The sequence below is a fragment of the Xiphophorus maculatus genome, chromosome 14, assembly GCF_002775205.1.
Source record: "Xiphophorus maculatus strain JP 163 A chromosome 14, X_maculatus-5.0-male, whole genome shotgun sequence".
In the NCBI taxonomy this organism is placed as follows: Eukaryota; Metazoa; Chordata; class Actinopteri; order Cyprinodontiformes; family Poeciliidae; genus Xiphophorus; species Xiphophorus maculatus.
The window spans coordinates 25,397,230-25,414,840 of NC_036456.1; the positions used below are offsets into that span (position 1 = coordinate 25,397,230).

A 17,611-nucleotide genomic window follows, 5' to 3' on the forward strand; every position below is an offset into this window, starting at 1 on the left:
ACCTGCTTGTTTTCACATTGTTTGGACTCAGACCTTTAAATCTGGACATGTTTTGCATTGTGTTTGTCTCTCTCTTCCATCAGCTTTCAGTTTCTTCAAACAAATTTCTTTTTGCCCTCAGGACAGAAGGTTTGTGTTTGCCAACATCACAACCTGGGAATTCATCTGTTTCTGGGTTGGGTTACATAAAACCAAACAACCCCAGAAATGTTTTACATTCCAACCAATTGTCTCTCATGCAAGTTGGAGTAACTGACTTGACACACCGGTTTTCCCCAAGACCAGAACCAGGAAATATTTCTCCTTTTGTAAACTTTGGAATGAAGTTGAGACGATTTAATGGGTTTTGCAAATTAAGACACGCTTTTTTTAGTGTTTCTTCTCCGCTGCCACTCCCATCAGACATTAGGCCGGACAGTATCTTCAGTTTTACCGCATTCCCAGCTCATTCATGGTACATGTCCAGTTACCACCCTGTAAACAATAGTGGGAAAAAGGAATAAAGTTTTTATGTGTTTTTGGTGACATTTTGGACCTTAAATGTCCTTCAGCTGGAAACAAAATAAAAAGAGCATCTGGTTGAGAGCTGACTTGTTCTGTAGCACTGTCTATGTTTTCAGGCTCAATGTTGCCATTGACAAGTTAGTCTTAAAACTGCCCTTAAACTCTAATTTCATATTTGAATCTGTACTGTATTTCCCCCCCAAAATCCTATGAAAGAAATAGTTTAAGATTTTTGGAGCAGGGTAGCTTTAAAAAACATTTTAACCAGTAACGATAGTCATGGAGACATTAAATATGTCTCGTTTGAATGTCCTTTTCAGCCATTGTAACCTTATTGGCAAATTTGAAAGAAAATTCAGAGTTTTGTCAAATCTAACCACAATAAAGAGGATTTTGAATCCATCCATGCTGAACATGCTTTGTTTTGTAAAGTTGTTCAGTTATTGATCATTATAGTTCTAACTCTACATTTTGCTTAGGCAGTACAAATTTATTTTCAACCTTCCATCCATTTGTTAATTTAATGTTTAAGGTTTATACTCAGGGCTGCACAGTGGAGCAGTTGGTAGAGCTATTGCCTTGCAGCAAGAAGGTCCTGGGTTCGATTCCTGGCCCGGCGTATTTCTGCATGGATTTGCATGTCTAAAAACATGAAAAACATTAAACTGTCAGGTTAATTAGTTTCTCTAAATTCTCCCAAAGTGTGAGTGTGTGTGTGCATGGTTGTTTGTCCTGTCTGTCTCTGTGTTGCCCTGCGACAGACTGGTCACCTGTCCAGGGTGACCCTGCCTCTCGCCCAGAACTTTAGCTGGAGATAGACACCAGCACCTCCCGACCCCTTTAGGGACGAGGGTGGATGGATGGTTTATACTCAGTTCAGAGAATGTGTATCAATGTGTGGCTGCGTTCAATAGTGTGAATATTCAGTTTATAAAGACCTATTATTAGTTTAATACCCAGAAGCAGTTTTGGTTGTGTAATTAACAGTTTCTGGGTTCAGTAGGTATTCTCTTGAGATGAGTATCTCAGATCAATCAATCAATCAAGTTTATTGGTATAGCACATTTCAGCAACAAGGCAGTTCAAAGTGCTTTACATCATGAAAACATAAAAACATAAGAACTCCATACAGTCAACAATTGTGAAAACCAGTAACAGATATTGCATGTTAGCATCATCAATACTCATCAGATATGTTGATCAATATTGGATTTTTTATGGTTTGAAAGCAACCTAAAACAGTGTCTTGATTTAAAGGAACTCAGTGTTTCAGCTGTTTCGCCTTTTCTTTAAGTTTGTTCCAGATTTGCGGTGCATAGAAGGTGAATGCTGCTTCTCTGTGTTTGGTTCTGGTTCTGGGGATGCAGAGCAGAACCAGAAGACCTGAGAGGTCTGGAAGGTTGCTATGACAACAGCATAAAAGAAATTATAACGGTTGACTGATGGTTTTGGATAAAAAATCACCCCAAAAAATATATTTATGACTTCTGAAAATACATTTCCCTTTAGAGATCAGTTAGTTCTTGGTGATGTTCCTCTAGGGGCTCGGTGTTGTGACGACCACTTGACCGCTGCTCAGGAGGCGAAGACTTATGGTTGAAGGCAGCCCTTTGTTAACCAGTGTGTTTTTAATCTGCGGAAGAAAAGACAGGTTGTTAAGATAACTGATTGTTTGTTTGAGACACTTAAGACTTTACAGGATAATCAGCCCAACCTGTTTGGCTGAAACTGCTTCTTTATCATTTGTAGTCAAGAGGTTTACTGACCAGAGCAATGATGGCATCAGAGCCGTCCTCCATTGACAGCGAGGTAGAGATCATCATATTCAGAGCGATGATATATGGTGTGCCTGTAAACAGAAAGCCAGATTTACATTAGCCTCAGGAATGAAGAAAACCCCTGATGCATTTTAAAACACGATGAATAAGAGAGAAATCTACTCACCGTTTCCAACCGTCACGATAACACACCGAAGGTCAGAGTGTAACAAAGTGTTCGAGTAACTGTGGAAGTAATTTAAAACAGAAGTTTTATTACTAGATTGTATATAAAGTTGAACAGTCATTCCAGAAACAAAGTAAGTTTATCTATGAGAACATATGAGAAAACGCAAATATTCCTACAGTTACAGCTGCAAAGATCAAAACATTTTTGTCATAAATGCTAATATTAATTATGACAAAGTGTTATAACTAGCTAACTGTATGGACCTTCTTCATTAAGACTGGTATCAATTGGTAAACCAACTGGTTTACAAAACTATATGGTGTGGTAAACCGAACCGCACCATTGCTGGTTTGGAGTAAGTATTAAGGAGTATTGGTTGGTATTATATAACATGTCATGTTAGTGGAATTAAATTAAAACCTATAATATCTACATAGTGGAAGATATTTGAATTGAAAGATGATAAATGTAAAATACATTGAAACCCACTGATCAGCCCAGTTATACCCAAATGATACAGCTTTACTTTATCAGCAATGCTCTTCAGTGTGGATGGTGTTACTAAGTGAAGAGGACAAAAGCTGCTTTCTGTATCAGTTAAATATTTTAAGCTCCTTTAAAGGAAACTATGTTTTCTGTTGTTCATTCAGGATGCTAGCATAACAATTAGGCTTATTATAATTATTATTATAATTATAATCACATCAATCTAGTTTGTACCTTACTTACATCCTCAGCCTGTAGTTGGGGATGCTGGGTTTGGAAATATTCCCAGTGTAAGTCTGTCCATTAGACATCACTAATATAATATAATTTAAATATTAATGACAGTTTAGTCATTATTTTTCCCACTTATGATGATTTGTGGAAAAGGAATAAGTACCTATTACGTCTCGAGAGGAGCAGTGGGCATATTTGAAAGCAGCTGCAAAACTCAACCATCAGGCATCACTAATATAATATAATTGAAATATTAATGACATTGTGGTCATAATCGGTCATCACAAGACACTGACCTTGCCTGGACAACAAAACAGATGGGGTGGCTCTGTCCATCTTCACTGGCCGATGGCGTCCAGGTCAGAGAGAAGTTTCCTGATCCCGATGACGTCTTCACCACGTTGTAAGGTCCGCTGTACCGGAGGCCGGTGATGCTTTTAACAGAACACAAACAGATTGGTTTGGTTTTTCTTTAGGTCTTAATTTAAATAATCCAGAGAGTCAGATGAATTTCCTTGACTGTGGTTTTCTCATACTTAACACGAGAGGGATTGTCGCATAGATTTCTTTTGTTTTAGTGAACTTCCTGCTTCTGTCGTGCAGTTATGTGACAGAACATGCAGAACCGAATTCCTGACTGGTTAAAACCTGCAAAGCTGGTATCCAGTTTGGCAAGTTTTTAAGTTTCATTAACTGCAGGGTGGAAGTTTGGAAGGAAGCCAATGCAGGTCAAGTTCTTAGATTATAATTAGACTTTAGTATTTATGCTTTCATTCATTTATGTTTTGGCAGAATAAAGTTTAGCAAAGCAAAAGAAGGGCTTAGTTTTTGGGTTGAGTACTTTCCTTTCTTTGTTGTCTTACTTTAACAGCAGTAGATTATTGATAAGACATGCAAAGTCTAAGCAAGAAAATGTGTAAAAGTATACTCATATGATAACCACGAATTCCAGCCGACCATTGGTCGGCTGGAATTCAAACTTTGCCCGTCAGTGAATTTCAGGAAATGTGTTTTGATTTCACTCACACAGACTGAGTCGCCTCAGCTCTGATGTTGATTACCAGAGCCTGACCAGCGGGGGCGAAGAGCTGAGCTCTGTTTTCTGGAGTTGGAGGCAGAAATCTGGGCAGATAGGCGCCATCTTCACAGGACGGTACTGGTGGACCCACTGAAGACACAAAAGCAGGAAAGAAACTGAGCCGAGATGTTAAGAACGTCTGACAAAATTTCTATCAGGGAAAGAAAATTTTTTATTTGGAATCTTAATGTTTGAGATCTTTGTGTTGAACTCAATTCTTGTTTTCCTGCATGTGCAAACATTTTATTGATTTTACTTATAGATGTCTAGCTGCAGATGTTAAGGTATTGTACCAAGATTTTGGTCAAAGAAAATCATAAATGGACTTTTTAAACTCCAGCGCAGCATTTCATCGCCGTAAAACAAGACGCCCTCAGTGTGGGCTTGTACCTTTCAAAACAAACTGCAGAGGTATCTTGCTGATGGCATCATTGGTAGTTTTTACCACCTGTGAGCCGTTAGTTTGAGTCAGAATTATGTCCTGTTTGGGAAAATCCTCGATCACCAACTGGACGGCGTATGGAAGCACAGTATTGCTGTATGTTGGGCTGAATGACAGAGAACAGTTCTACAACGAGACAGAAAAGAGACACAAACATGAGCAAAAACTTAATATTTTATAATTATTAGCTCTACTGGATTATCACATCACATGAGAAAAACCTTCAAATTTTACAATTGTTAGAATAATTTCAATGTGTAATAATTAAACATTTCTCCACTCACACCTATGTTGCTTACTTTTGTAAAACTTTGATTGCATACCAGGATATTTTATATACAGTTTTTATTCATTTATCAAATCAGTCACTTTTAAAACTCTACAACCAATGAGCTGTGTGCATCATGAAAATCAGAAATCAGGATGTTGTATTTATTATTTATTAAATATCTGGGGTTGGGTGACTTCTTAAGTGATTTTTAACAGTAAAGATGTGACCCTTGCTCTCACGTCTCCAGTGAAAATGTTGCTTCAGTGTAAAATTATTATCATCGTCTTTAAGATTAAAACCTTTGAACTTCCATAAATTATTCAATATTCTATACAGACAATCTCTTTGAGACAGGAGCTCTCACTCTGCATAAAATAAAATAAAATGTAATAGAGTAAAAATTATATGTTGCTGGACAACTTAAATAGTCTTTTAGGATTTAAATTTTTTTTTTTTGCCCAATGGAAAGCGACATTTCAAAAACAAACAAACATATGAAACATCTAAACTGATCTTATTAATGCATCACGGAGGGAATAACTTTAATAACTGTGATAAAGTTTGATCAAATATTTACTTAAACTGCAAATATCTTAGAAAGAGGATAACCATAAATGTGTAAGATTATTAAAATTCTCTCCAACTGTTTGGATCACCAATAAATGTGACCTTGTTACTTACGGATGAGACGTTGAGGACAGACGGCGGTGTACACGGGTTACACTCTGAAGCTGATGTGTTTCCATATCTGCATCTCACTTTGTCTCCATCAGGGTCAAAGGCCAATAAATCTATGTTTTTGGCACAGTTTGAAGGAATTCTGGGAGAGAAGAAACCTCCATATTAACATCACAAACCTTAATTTGTATCTCGGGATCTTGTTCACGAATGGGGGAAGAAGGGAGCGGGAGATCGACAGGCGGATTGGCGCAGCGTCTGCTGTCAAGCGGGCGTTGTACCGGTCCGTCGTGGTGAAGAGAGAGCTGAGCCAAAAAGCGAAGCTCTCGATTTACCGGTCGATCTACGTTCCCACCCTCATCTATGGTCATGAGCTTTGGGTCATGACCGAAAGAACGAGATCGCGGATACAAGCGGCCGAAATGGGTTTTCTCCGCAGGGTGGCTGGGCTCTCCCTTAGAGATAGGGTGAGAAGCTCAGTCATCCGGGAGTCACTCAGAGTAGAGCCGCTGCTCCTTCACATCGAGAGGAGCCAGTTGAGGCTCGGGCATCTGGTCAGGATGCCTCCTGGACGCCTCCCTGGTGAGGCGTTCCGGGCACGTCCCACCGGGAGGAGGCCCCGGGGAAGACCCAGGACACGCTGGAGGGACTATGTCTCTCGGCTGGGAACACCTCGGGATTCCCCCGGAGGAGCTAGAAGAAGTGGCCGGGGAGAGGGAAGTCTGGGCCTCCCTTCTGAAGCTGCTACCCCCGCGACCCGACCCCGGATAAGCGGAGGAAGATGGATGGATGGATGGATGGAACCTTAATTTGTGGCTCAGTGGGCAGAGTATTTGTCATGCAGTCGGAAAGTTTGACTCCAGACACCGAACACCAAGTTGCCGACTGATCTGCATATGATCTATTGAAGATGACTTTACTATAAAACTGCAGAAACAGTTTTGCAGAGTTAAAATCAGAGGATATGTGCCTAAAAATGAGGGTGATGGCAAAGACCCCAACCAAGATCCATGGTGCTAATTGTCAAAGACAAACTTTGAAAAATACCAGACAAGTCATGCAGAACTCGTCAGAACATTTCAGTCCCAGTTAGAGTTTTTCCATTGGTTGTTAGAAGAGGTGTAAATCATTTTCCATAAGCAAAGTTTTGCCAAATGTAATAAAAATTAGAAGAAGCTCTTTTCCCCCAAATTAAATCCTCTGTGCATTGCCAATCTTTAGAGAAGTTCCTGTATCATTTATGTACAAGCATACATTTTTCATGGTTTAATGAAGCATCCATATTGTACATCGTACCTCAAAGCAGGGAGGATGGTGGTCTGTGGGGATGTGTTGGGTTTTCCGATGTCCGACCGGTTCCTCATTTCAACGGCAGTCACAGCTCTCCAGGATGAAATCCCATTTTGTATGCTATTGATCCAGTTTCCACTAGCCAACCTACAGTGGACATTATTGAACAGGTTTTCAGACATAGCAAGAGTTAATTCAGATCCACAAAACCTAGGAAACAGCTACATAATGCATATCTGTGATGCCTGATCATATTTGTAAATATTTCTTTATTATTGAAAGGAAGTGTTTTTTACTGGCTGAATAAAGTTGTGAAAATAGATCTTTAGATTTGGTTACTTCTCAGTGATATTTTTAAAGTGAAGAACTCACACAGTCTCAAATCCAGCGTTGTTGGGCAGCAGACGAGTTATCGCTCCTTCTCTCTGACACCATTCACCGCTTACTTCCTCAACCACAGACAAGTTGAGTGTTTGTGTTTGTGCTCCACAGTTGCCATTACATTGCCATGCATCACTATCTATGCATGAGACAAAATTCAACTTATAGCGAAGGATCACCTGTGGATTTAAAGCAAAGACATTTTAAGTGCAATCAAACCCTAAAAGACAAATAAAAAATTTGCCAAAGAATCTTGTCTTACTGAGACTGAACCATCTGCAAAAGTTTTCCCTGGGTAGTAGGTCATCATGGTGCCCAGAAAATGAGTGGCTTGTGAAGCTCTGACCAGCAGCAGCAGCAGCAGCGGCAACAAGGAGAGCAACATGGTGAAGGAGTCAACGTCTCTTCATAAATGCTGAGAGACAACAGAGACGAGGAAACACTTATATTCCTCTCCGCCTCTGTTTCAAATTATTTTAATGTGTCTTGACAGACAGATGGTGGAATGTTGTTAAACGTGTAGTTAAACCCATTTACACGTAATCGCTGTGTGACAAAATCAGGATGGTAAAAAGGAAGTACCGTGTTTTCTGCACTATAAGGCGCACCTAAAAACTTTCAGTTCTCTCAAAAGCCAACAGTGCGCCTTATAATCTTATATATGGACCAATATTGAGCCACAACTGGTCTCGCAACTACGGTAAGCAGCCGCCGACTTCATTTTCCCCCATAGAAGAAGAAGCGCGCGGTGCAGGCTGGGTTTTGTGTAAAGACCCCAAAATGGCTCCTATTAAGAGACACGCTTACGACGCCGAGTTTAAGCTCAAGGTGATCAGTGACACAGTAGAACATGGGAACAGAGCAGCAGCAGAGAGAATTTAACATGAACGAATCAAAGGTGCGGAAGTGGATATATATTGTGATTGCACTAACGTTTGATTTACCGTAACAGTATCAGACTGTTTTTTACGTGTTTATTGAATCGAGGAAAAGTTCCCCTCCACTATATGTTATACCTTGCTGTTGTTAAAAGATAAACTGTGTCACCAAAATACCACGTCACTGACTTTACCTCGGGGAAAATAATAAAACAGCTGTTTATTCATTTTGGGAATGAATGGAGTTTTCAGAACGCTGGTTTGTAATCTATTAATAAAGTTTGACTGACCTATCTGACTATTTTGTTGACATTCCCTTTAGCGCAGTTCCATCTAATGGATGCATAACGTAACTCCAGCCTCTAATGTAGCGTCTATTCTATGCGCCTTATATATGAAAAAAGTTTTTAAATACGCCATTCATTGAAGGTGCGCCTTATAGTGCGGAAAATACGGTACATTTTTATTTGTACAGCACTTTTCACAGGTAAAATCACAAAGTGCTTCACAAACCAGACTTGACTAATTGAGGAAGCTAAGAACCTCTGGAGATGATCATGCAAAGAAGGATTCTTCATAAAATCGAGAAGATTATGGACAATCCTAACCATCCTCTTCATGAAACTGTCTCTTCAGTCAGAGGATTCTTCAGATTTGCTGTAAAACAGACTGCTACAAGAGATGGTTCCTTCCAACAAACATCACAGTCTAAACATCTCTGAAGAATTTAAATTAATGAGCTGCAGCAACATTTAATTTCCCTTTGGGATTAATAAAATATTTTTGAACTGAATTAAATTTGAATTGAATATAAGCAGTATCTGCACCCACTACCAGTGTCCAGACCCAACTCTCAAAAGACAAGTTTTCCTCTGTAACAGAGTCAACAGGCTGAATTTACGCTCCATTAATTACATTACATTACCATTGTTATCCAGTAGGGGCCGCTGTTGTAATTTCTATGATTTCCATGGTACCATTGTTGGAAAGCCTGTTATGGATTCTGTGTTTTTCTTTCTCTCTTTTGTCATGTTTTATCTGCTTACACGGACATGCTGCAGCTTATGTAGCCATCTTTTTGTGTGACTGTCGCCAGTCATACATAAACAGACTGGAACTGATTAGACTCCTTTAGGGAGGAAACAGATTACAGAAAAGAATAAAAGCTAAACTCTTCCTACAGTCTTCGTCTCACTCGGTTTCATCCATAAGATGAGCTCAGTGTGGCGCAGCGCTGGACGGTGAATGAAACTAGGGCACTTGAACGCCTCATTGCGCCAGAGCAGGGTGATAGCTGCTGCTAAGTTGCTGCTGCATGGAGGTGATGGGAGCGTTTTATGAACACTAAGTTTGATGCCACTGAGGGACTTTCATAGCACCTTTTCTTGAATATTTGTTTAGATGTGTTACCTTGAGCTAGTTTAGCAGAGTCCAATCACACTGATGTTTGTATCTGCTGTCCAGGAATAGCTAGAGTATTACATGTGGAGTCAGGCCTTACTTTTGTTTATATCAGTTCACAAGTTTGTGCATAGATGCTGTGTTTGTATGTTTATGATAGTGACAATTCTGCTTCAGATGTCTGACGTTGGGAAGGAAGCTGTAGCTGTTGCTCAATGTGTTGAAAAGATATCCTCACCTGACGTTGTTCTACATCCAGAAGGCAACTGCCTCTTTATCGGGTAAAATATTTAAATCAAACCAGAAAGAAATTAAAGATAACATTACTATTAACAGCTTTAATAATAATTTATTTCAAAATGTGAAATAAAGAAAAACAGTATGAGATAAAAACCACCAGTCAAAAAGAGTATTTATGATTTCTGAAGATATATTTTCATGTAGAGATCAGTTAGTTCTTCATGATGTTCCTCTAGGGGCTCGGTGTTGTGACGACCTCTTGACCTCTGCTCATGGTGCTAATACTTATGGTTGAAGGCAGCCCTTTGTTAACCAGTGTGTTTTTAATCAGCAGAAGAAAAGGCAGGTTGTTAAGATGATTGGCTGTTTGAGCTTTTCACCTATTTCCCACTTGTCATGTTTAAAGATTATCATGCAAAGACACGACACAGAGGAGGAAGACACTTAAGGCTTTGCAGGAAAATCGGCCCAACCTGGTCAATAAAAGGTCGAAAACAAGAGGATTTCTGACCAGAGCAATGATGGCATCAGAATCATTCTGATATAGACAGCGTGGTAAAATGTTGTTAAACTTGTTAATTAACTCAGTAAAACCATAAAATCATCTGGTATGATGGTATTAACTGGAACTGAAAAACCGACTGTGCAGTTTACACGTCACAGGTCACCTTTTATAAATCAAAGATGAAATATTTTTTACAATGAAGTCAGTCAAGAAGTTCTGTCACACATACAAGCGTTATCTTTGGGTAAAAAGAAGTGACATATTCCTGTACTCTGAAGTTTCTCTTTGTCTTTTTCTGTCTATTATGTTTGATTTTTCTCATCATATTTACATGCAGTGAAGACGAAGAAAGAGGCTGTAGATGCCACAGTTGTGTTAACCGAATATTTTCCTTCTCTTCAAATCTGAATGCATTTTTTCTTTTTCACAGATTGCAATTCACACCTTGTTCATTTGGTGAAGAATAAGCATATAAATGATCATTTATCTCTCTTGATAAATAACTAAAATTATCACAGCAGCTCAGAGTCAGCTAATGTTGATAAAAGAGGTAAAAACAGAGGGACTGATGCAGTGGTGGATGAAGACAAAGTAGCGATCAAGCAGCAACAAGGAGGCCAGGAGGAAAAGCAGAAGTTCTTGTGTCTGAGAAGAAAAGATGGGAAAATGTTCTGCAACAAATATAAACTATGATAACAGGCAGTTATCAACGGGTCGCAAGCCCCACCCAGCAGGTAGGCCGACTCCTTAAATTACTCCTTAAAGATGTTGCCATTTAAATACATTTAGCCTTTTAGTTGTAATATAACACATTTTGAAAAATGCATTTAAAATTCACACTTAATCATAAATTTTCTACAATATTTTCAGACAATGAATAAAAAGTGCCTTGATATAGAACTGTTTCTCCAATAAAAATATATTCCATATATTCCCTAAAGCTATTTATATCTGAATTAATATAAACATATTTTCATTATTTTTTAATGAATAATCTGCTACTTTGAACAATAATGGCTATGCATGCCCAAATTATAATACTAATATAAAATCCACATTGCATTAAAATTTTTTTTAAAAATATTCTAAAAAGTTTTTGGCAACAAGAGGAATAGTTTTAACTGTTCTATGTTCTTATATTTTTCAATAAATATATAAATATACGAAGTCATTAAAATATAAAAGTATTTCCAGGTGGCCAGGTCTAGATGTTGAATTGCATAAGTAACTTATAAAGTTCATCAATTTAATACTTTTTCAATTAAAATGTTAGATTAAATTTTATTACACAACAGCCCAGATTAATAAATTAATGAAAAATCCACAATTCATCAGAAAAGTACCAAAATATTCAACATATGAATAAATGTGAAATCCTGTTCTCCATGTCCATGAACTTAATCGTGTATTTTTTAAATAAAACATTATTATCTGCAATTTTATACCATAACGACCAAAATGAATAGATTTTTTGATAGTCGACAATTCATTAAGAAATTACCAAAATACTCTCAGATGAACATCTACAGATAAAATCATATTCCTTTCTTCAAATGTCTCTAGATGAAATTCTTCTTTAACAAGCATTTGTTAGCTGCCATTTTACCACACCAGTCAAAACTAATAAATTAAATAAAACTCTGTATTTTATGAATAAACTGGCAACATTTTTCAGAATGTAATGTTTGCATGCAGAATAAGATCAAACTTTTCTCAGGTCCACAGATTAAATCCTGTTTCACCCCCAAAATTATCAAAATATTCTCAGATATTCATGTACATGTGGAAACATAATGCTATATTTACCTGCTACATTCCAATGGTGTTTCAGAAACAAATGTTAACTATCATTTTATTCCATACAAATACAGATTTTTGTAACATAAAATCCACAGAAATTACAAAAAATTGAGATTATATGTGGAATCATATTATTATATTTTCTTATATCCAGAAATTGTACAGGTTGATTGATGGTGTTAAAAACACAAAAGGATTTTTTTTAAATCACCCCTAAAAAAAGATATTCATGTCTTCTGAACGTATTTTCCTGTAGCGATCAGTTAGTTCTTGGTGATGTTCCTCTAGGGACTCGCTGTTGTGACGGCCACCAGACCGCTGCTCAGGAGGCGAAGACTTATGTTTGAAGGCAGCCCTTTCTCAATCAGCTTGTTTTTAATCTGCAGAAGAAAAGACAGGTTGTTACCACGACTCAATGAGCTAAAATCGGAACTTCTTCTGAAAAATTCCAGTTATTTCCCAGTTGGCATGAGCTGTTCCTGTCAAGACGCGAAGATGCCACACAGGTTTACAGGAAGAAGACGATTAAGACGTTACAGGAAACTCAGTCCAACCTGTTCAGCCGAAACTGCTTCCTTATCATTAAACAGGGCTACTAACCAGAGTTATGATGTAATCAGAATTATTCCCCAGCGACAGCGTGGTAGAGATCATCATGTTCAGAGCGATAATATATTCTAGAAACAGAAAGAATTAACTTTATGATCTGGGCCAGTAAAATATGCTTAACTTTGTGACAGAAACTGCAAACTCACGAGGTCCTGGAGCCGAGGTTGTTACGTTTGCTCCGGTTGAAGCCAGGGTGGTGGGGGTGGTAGTAGCTGTAGTTATAGCTACGGTGGTTTGCTCGGTCGTTTGGTTTGTGGATACTACAATGGGGATTGGTGTAGTAGTAGTAGTTGTAGTAGTAGTTGGAGCTTCGGTGGTTTGCTCAGTCATTTGGTTTGTGGATACTACAGTGGGGATTGGTGTAGTAGTAGTAGTTGCAATTGTAACTGCTGTACTTTGGAGAATGGTCTGGTTTGCAGCTGATACAGTGAGGTTTGGTGTAGTAGTTGTAGTTGTAGTTGTAGTTGTAGTTGGAGCTACGGTGGTTTGCAGAGTCATTTGGTTTGTGGATACTACAGTTGGGATTGTTGTCGTTGTTGGGCCTGCAAATAGAAAACCAGTTTTGTTTTAACCTCAGGAATGAAGAAAACCACCAACTGACTTTAAAACATGAACGACAACGGAGAAATCTACTCACTGTTTCCAACCGTCACGATAACACACCGAAGGTCAGAGTGTAACAAAGTGTTCGAGTAACTGTGGAAGTAATTTAAAACAGAAGTTTTATTGTTGTATTTTTAGAAAAATATAAAATGTAACAGTTAGTAAGGAAACAGAGTAAGTTCATCTATCATAGGGTGTGAGAAAACTAAATTGTTCTATTGCATTTGCAGTTGAAAACGTCATCAAGTTTTTATCATCCATCCATTTTCTTTACAGCCTAGTGAGGTCAGGAGGCTGTCGGTCTCCAGCAAGACATTTCAGACGAGAGGCGGAGTCACCCTGGAGACAGAGTTACCCTGGAGACAGAGTCACCCTGGAGACAGAGTTACCCTGGAGACAGAGTCACCCTGGAGACAGAGTCACCCTGGAGACAGAGTAAGACAGACAGGACAAACAATCACACACACCTGAGGAGAATTTAGAGAGACCAATTAACCTGTGGGAGGAAGCCGGAGTACCCAGCGAGAATCCACCATGCACAGAGAGAACATGCCAACTCCATTCAGAAAGACCCTGGCCAAGAAATAATCTGCCAAGGGAACTAGATCTTTTTCATCAATACTAAGAAATTCCTGACTTAAATAAAGCTCCTGTTTCTGGCTGAAAAGTTACTTGGAAATTAGTTTAGTCTTATTTCAAGCATACTAAGATATTTGAACTAGAAAGTGATGATTGGCCAAAAATACTTGGTAGAATTTTGTGTTTTTGCAGTAAAAGCGGAAGCTCTTTCGATGTAAAGATGTTTGCGCTGGTAAATGTGGACAGGCATTTATAAATGAGCTGATTTTCAACCTGATCAACTGAACAGATACTCCAACAGCAGCACTGGACACATTTACAGCACTGGTTGGTATGAAAGGGGAATTACATCACAGTCATAAAGTAAAAGTAATTTAAGATTCAGCAGAAGAGACACTGACTTTGCCTGAACAACAAAACAGATGGGGTGGCTCTGTCCACCTTCACTGGCCGATGGCGTCCAGGTCAGAGAGAAGTTTCCTGATCCCGATGAATTCTTCACCGCGTTGTAAGGTCCGCTGTACAGGAGGCCGGTGATGCTTTTAACAGAACACAAACAGATTGGTTTGGATAAGTTTTTATCAGATTATTATCTAAATGATCTGGAGAGTCAGCTGACTCTCCTTCACGGTGGTTTTCTCATACTGTGCCCAGGAGGGACATGTTTTTCTTGTGTTTTTGTAAACATTCATGCGTCTGTGACCCAACAGATAAAAACCAAATTCCTGACTCTGGGTAAAACTTGTCAAGCTGGAATCCAGTTTGGCAAGTTTTGCAACTTTCATGAGCTACAAACTGAAGGTTTGGAGGAAAAGCCAATTCAGCTCAAGTACTTTAAAGCAACTTCAGGTTGCTGCTGGGACGTATTCGGTTCATAATTAGACTTTGCTGTTTTTTAAAGTTTCCCCAGAATATAACTTGGCAAAAGAAAAAAAGGGTTTCATTTTCGGGTCGAGTAGTTTGCATATCTTGTCAGTAACCTGCAGCTGTTAAAGAAGACAATGTTACTTTGAAGAAAGCAAAGCCTCAGCAGCACATTGTCTAAATTTACGTAAAGTGACTCTTTGAAGGATAACCAGATTTATTCTGTTGAAACGTACTTCAGTGATCTAGAATTTAAAGATGAAATGTGTTTTGATTTCACTTACACAGACTGAGTCGCCTCAGCTCTGATGTTGATTTCCAGAGCCTGACCAGCGAGGGCGAAGAGCTGAGCTCTGTTTTCTGGAGTTGGAGGCAGAAATCTGGGCAGATAGGCGCCATCTTCACAGGACGGTACTGGTGGACCCACTGAAGACACAAAAAAAAGAAAGAAACTGAGCCGAGATGTTAAGAATGTCTGATAAAAATTACAATCTTTCTCACTATCAGGGAATTAAAATGTCACTTCAGAAAATCAATCTGCAACTTTTATGTTCAACTTTTTGCAGCTCAACTTTATTTCCTGCATTATTCAGTGTATGAATATTTAATTCCCTGTACTAAATATCTAACTCAGAAGTTGGAAAGATATCGTATCCACACTTTACGTCAGTGAGGATCATAAATTGACTTTTTAAACTCCAGCGCATTTTCATCGCCATAAAACAAGACGCCATCAGTGTGGCTTGTACCTTTCAAAACAAACTGTAGAGGTATCTTGCTGATGGCATCATTGGTAGTTTTCACCTCCTGTGAGCCGTCAGTTTGAATCAAGTTCATGTTTTGTGTGGGAAAATCCTCGATCACCAACTGGACGGCGTAATGAAGCTCCGTATTGCTGTAGGTTGGACTGAATGACAGAGAACAGTTCTACAACGAGACAGAAAAGAGACACAAACATGAGAAAAAACTTAATATTTTACAAATATTAGCTCTACTGGATTATCACATCAGGGTTTAAATATGTCAAATAATTAGCTGCGCACTTATTCCAGTGCTTTTGTACATTTCTAAAACTATAGTTACATATCTAGACATTATATACAAACATAATAATGACATATTTATTTATTTACCAAACAGAAGCAGTGAACTTGCTCATTTTGAAAACTCTTGAACTCATGTTTGGATCACCAATAAATGTGTAAAATTATTAAAAGATTATTAAAATTCTCTCCAACTGTTTGGATCACCAATAAATGTGACCTTGTTACTTACGGATGAGACGCTGAGGACAGACGGCGGTGTACACGGGTCGCACTCTGAAGCTGATGTGTTTCCATATCTGCATCTCACTTCGTCTCCATCAGGGTCAAAGGCCAATAAATTTATGTTTTTGGCACAGTTTGAAGGAATTCTGGAAGAGAAGAAACCTCCATCTTAATATCACAAACCTTAATTTGTGGCTCAGTGGGCAGAGTATTTGTCATGCAGTCGGAAAGTTTGACTCCAGACACCGAACACCAAGTTGCCGACTGATCTGCATATGATCTATTGAAGATGACTTTACTATAAAACTGCAGAAACAGTTTTGCAGAGTTAAAATCAGAGGATATGTGCCTAAAAATGAGGGTGATAGCAAAGACCCCAACCAAGATCCAGGGTGCTAACTGCCAAAGACAAACTTTGAAAAATACCAGTGAAGTTATGCAGAACTCGTCAGAAATTTTAAAATATTTCAGTTCCAGTTAGAGTTTTTCCATTGGTTATCAGGAGAGGTTTAAATTATTTTCCATAAGCAAAGTTTTGCCAAATGTAATAAAAATTAGAAGAAGCTCTTTTCCCCCAAATTAAATCCTCTGTGCATTGCCTGGGTTTAATGAAGCATCCATATCGTACATCGTACCTCAAAGCAGGGAGGATGGTGGTCTGTGGGGATGTGTTGTGTTTTCCGATGTCCGACCGGTTCCTCATTTCAACGGCAGTCACAGCTCTCCAGGATAAAATCCCATTTTGTATGCTATAGATCCAGTCTCCACCAGCCAACCTACAGTGGACATTATTGAACAGGTTTTCAGACATAGCAAGAGTTAATTCAGATCCACAAAACCTAGGAAACAGCTACATAATGCATATCTGTGATTCCTGATCATATTTGCAAATATTTCTTTATTATTGAGAGGAAGTGTTTTTTATTGACCGAATAAAGTTGTGAAAATAGATCTTTATATTTGGTTACTTCTCAGTGATATTTTTAAAGTGAAGAACTCACAGAGTCTCAAATCCAGCGTTGTTGGGCAGCAGACGAGTTATCGCTCCTTCTCTCTGACACCATTCACCACTTACTTCCTCAACCACAGACAAGTTGAGTGTTTGGGTTTGTGCTCCACAGTTGCCATTACATTGCCATGCATCACTATGTGAGCATGAGACAAAATTCAACTTATAGCGAAGGACCACCTGTGGATTTAAAGCAAAGACATTTTAAGTGCAATCAAACCCTAAAAGCCAAATAACATTTTTTTTTACAAAGAATCTTGTCTTACTGAGACTGAACCATCTGTAAAAGTTTCCTCTGGGTAGTAGGTCATCATGGTGCCCAGAAAATGAGAAGCTTGTGAAGCTCTGACCAGCAGCAGCAGCAGCAGCGGCAACAAGGAGAGCAACATGGTGAAGGAGTCAACGTCTCTTCATAAATGCTGAGAGACAACAGAGACAAAGGACATTTATACTCCTCTTCCTCTGTTTCTTATCTTCCCACTGGGACTCGACCCAGAAACGGTGGAATGTTGTTAAACTTGTGGGTAAACTCAGCAAAACCAGG

General features: G+C 38.7%; 2 protein-coding genes across 3 annotated transcripts; both read right to left on the reverse strand.

The window, feature by feature from the left end:
- Window positions 1-1,499: 1,499 nt before the first annotated feature.
- On the reverse strand, window positions 1,500-7,744 carry LOC111610789. The gene is made up of 10 exons (XM_023345715.1): window positions 7,574-7,744; window positions 7,303-7,490; window positions 6,937-7,077; window positions 5,644-5,782; window positions 4,640-4,817; window positions 4,198-4,339; window positions 3,468-3,605; window positions 2,449-2,507; window positions 2,271-2,353; window positions 1,500-2,137 (listed from the first exon to the last, which is right to left on the reverse strand). Exons 1-10 carry the CDS (start codon window positions 7,694-7,696, stop codon window positions 2,042-2,044), a joined length of 1,287 nt encoding a protein of 428 aa, XP_023201483.1. The 5' UTR covers window positions 7,697-7,744; the 3' UTR covers window positions 1,500-2,041.
- A 3,862-nt stretch (window positions 7,745-11,606) lies between these two features.
- On the reverse strand, window positions 11,607-17,523 carry LOC102217703 (mucin-5AC-like). 2 transcript variants are annotated; one of them, XM_023345694.1, is made up of 11 exons: window positions 17,334-17,522; window positions 17,060-17,247; window positions 16,694-16,834; window positions 16,066-16,204; window positions 15,540-15,717; window positions 15,075-15,216; window positions 14,328-14,465; window positions 13,382-13,440; window positions 12,891-13,286; window positions 12,736-12,812; window positions 11,607-12,515 (listed from the first exon to the last, which is right to left on the reverse strand). In XM_023345694.1, the coding sequence occupies exons 1-11, from the start codon at window positions 17,454-17,456 to the stop codon at window positions 12,420-12,422; spliced, it is 1,677 nt and encodes a 558-aa protein (XP_023201462.1). In that variant the 5' UTR covers window positions 17,457-17,522; the 3' UTR covers window positions 11,607-12,419. The 2 variants fall into 2 exon arrangements, with proteins under 2 accessions (XP_023201462.1, XP_023201463.1); XM_023345695.1 differs by lacking the exons at window positions 11,607-12,515; window positions 12,736-12,812; window positions 12,891-13,286; window positions 13,382-13,440 and adding an exon at window positions 13,452-13,771 and having other exon boundaries at window positions 17,334-17,523.
- Between the last annotated feature and the right edge of the window lie 88 nt (window positions 17,524-17,611).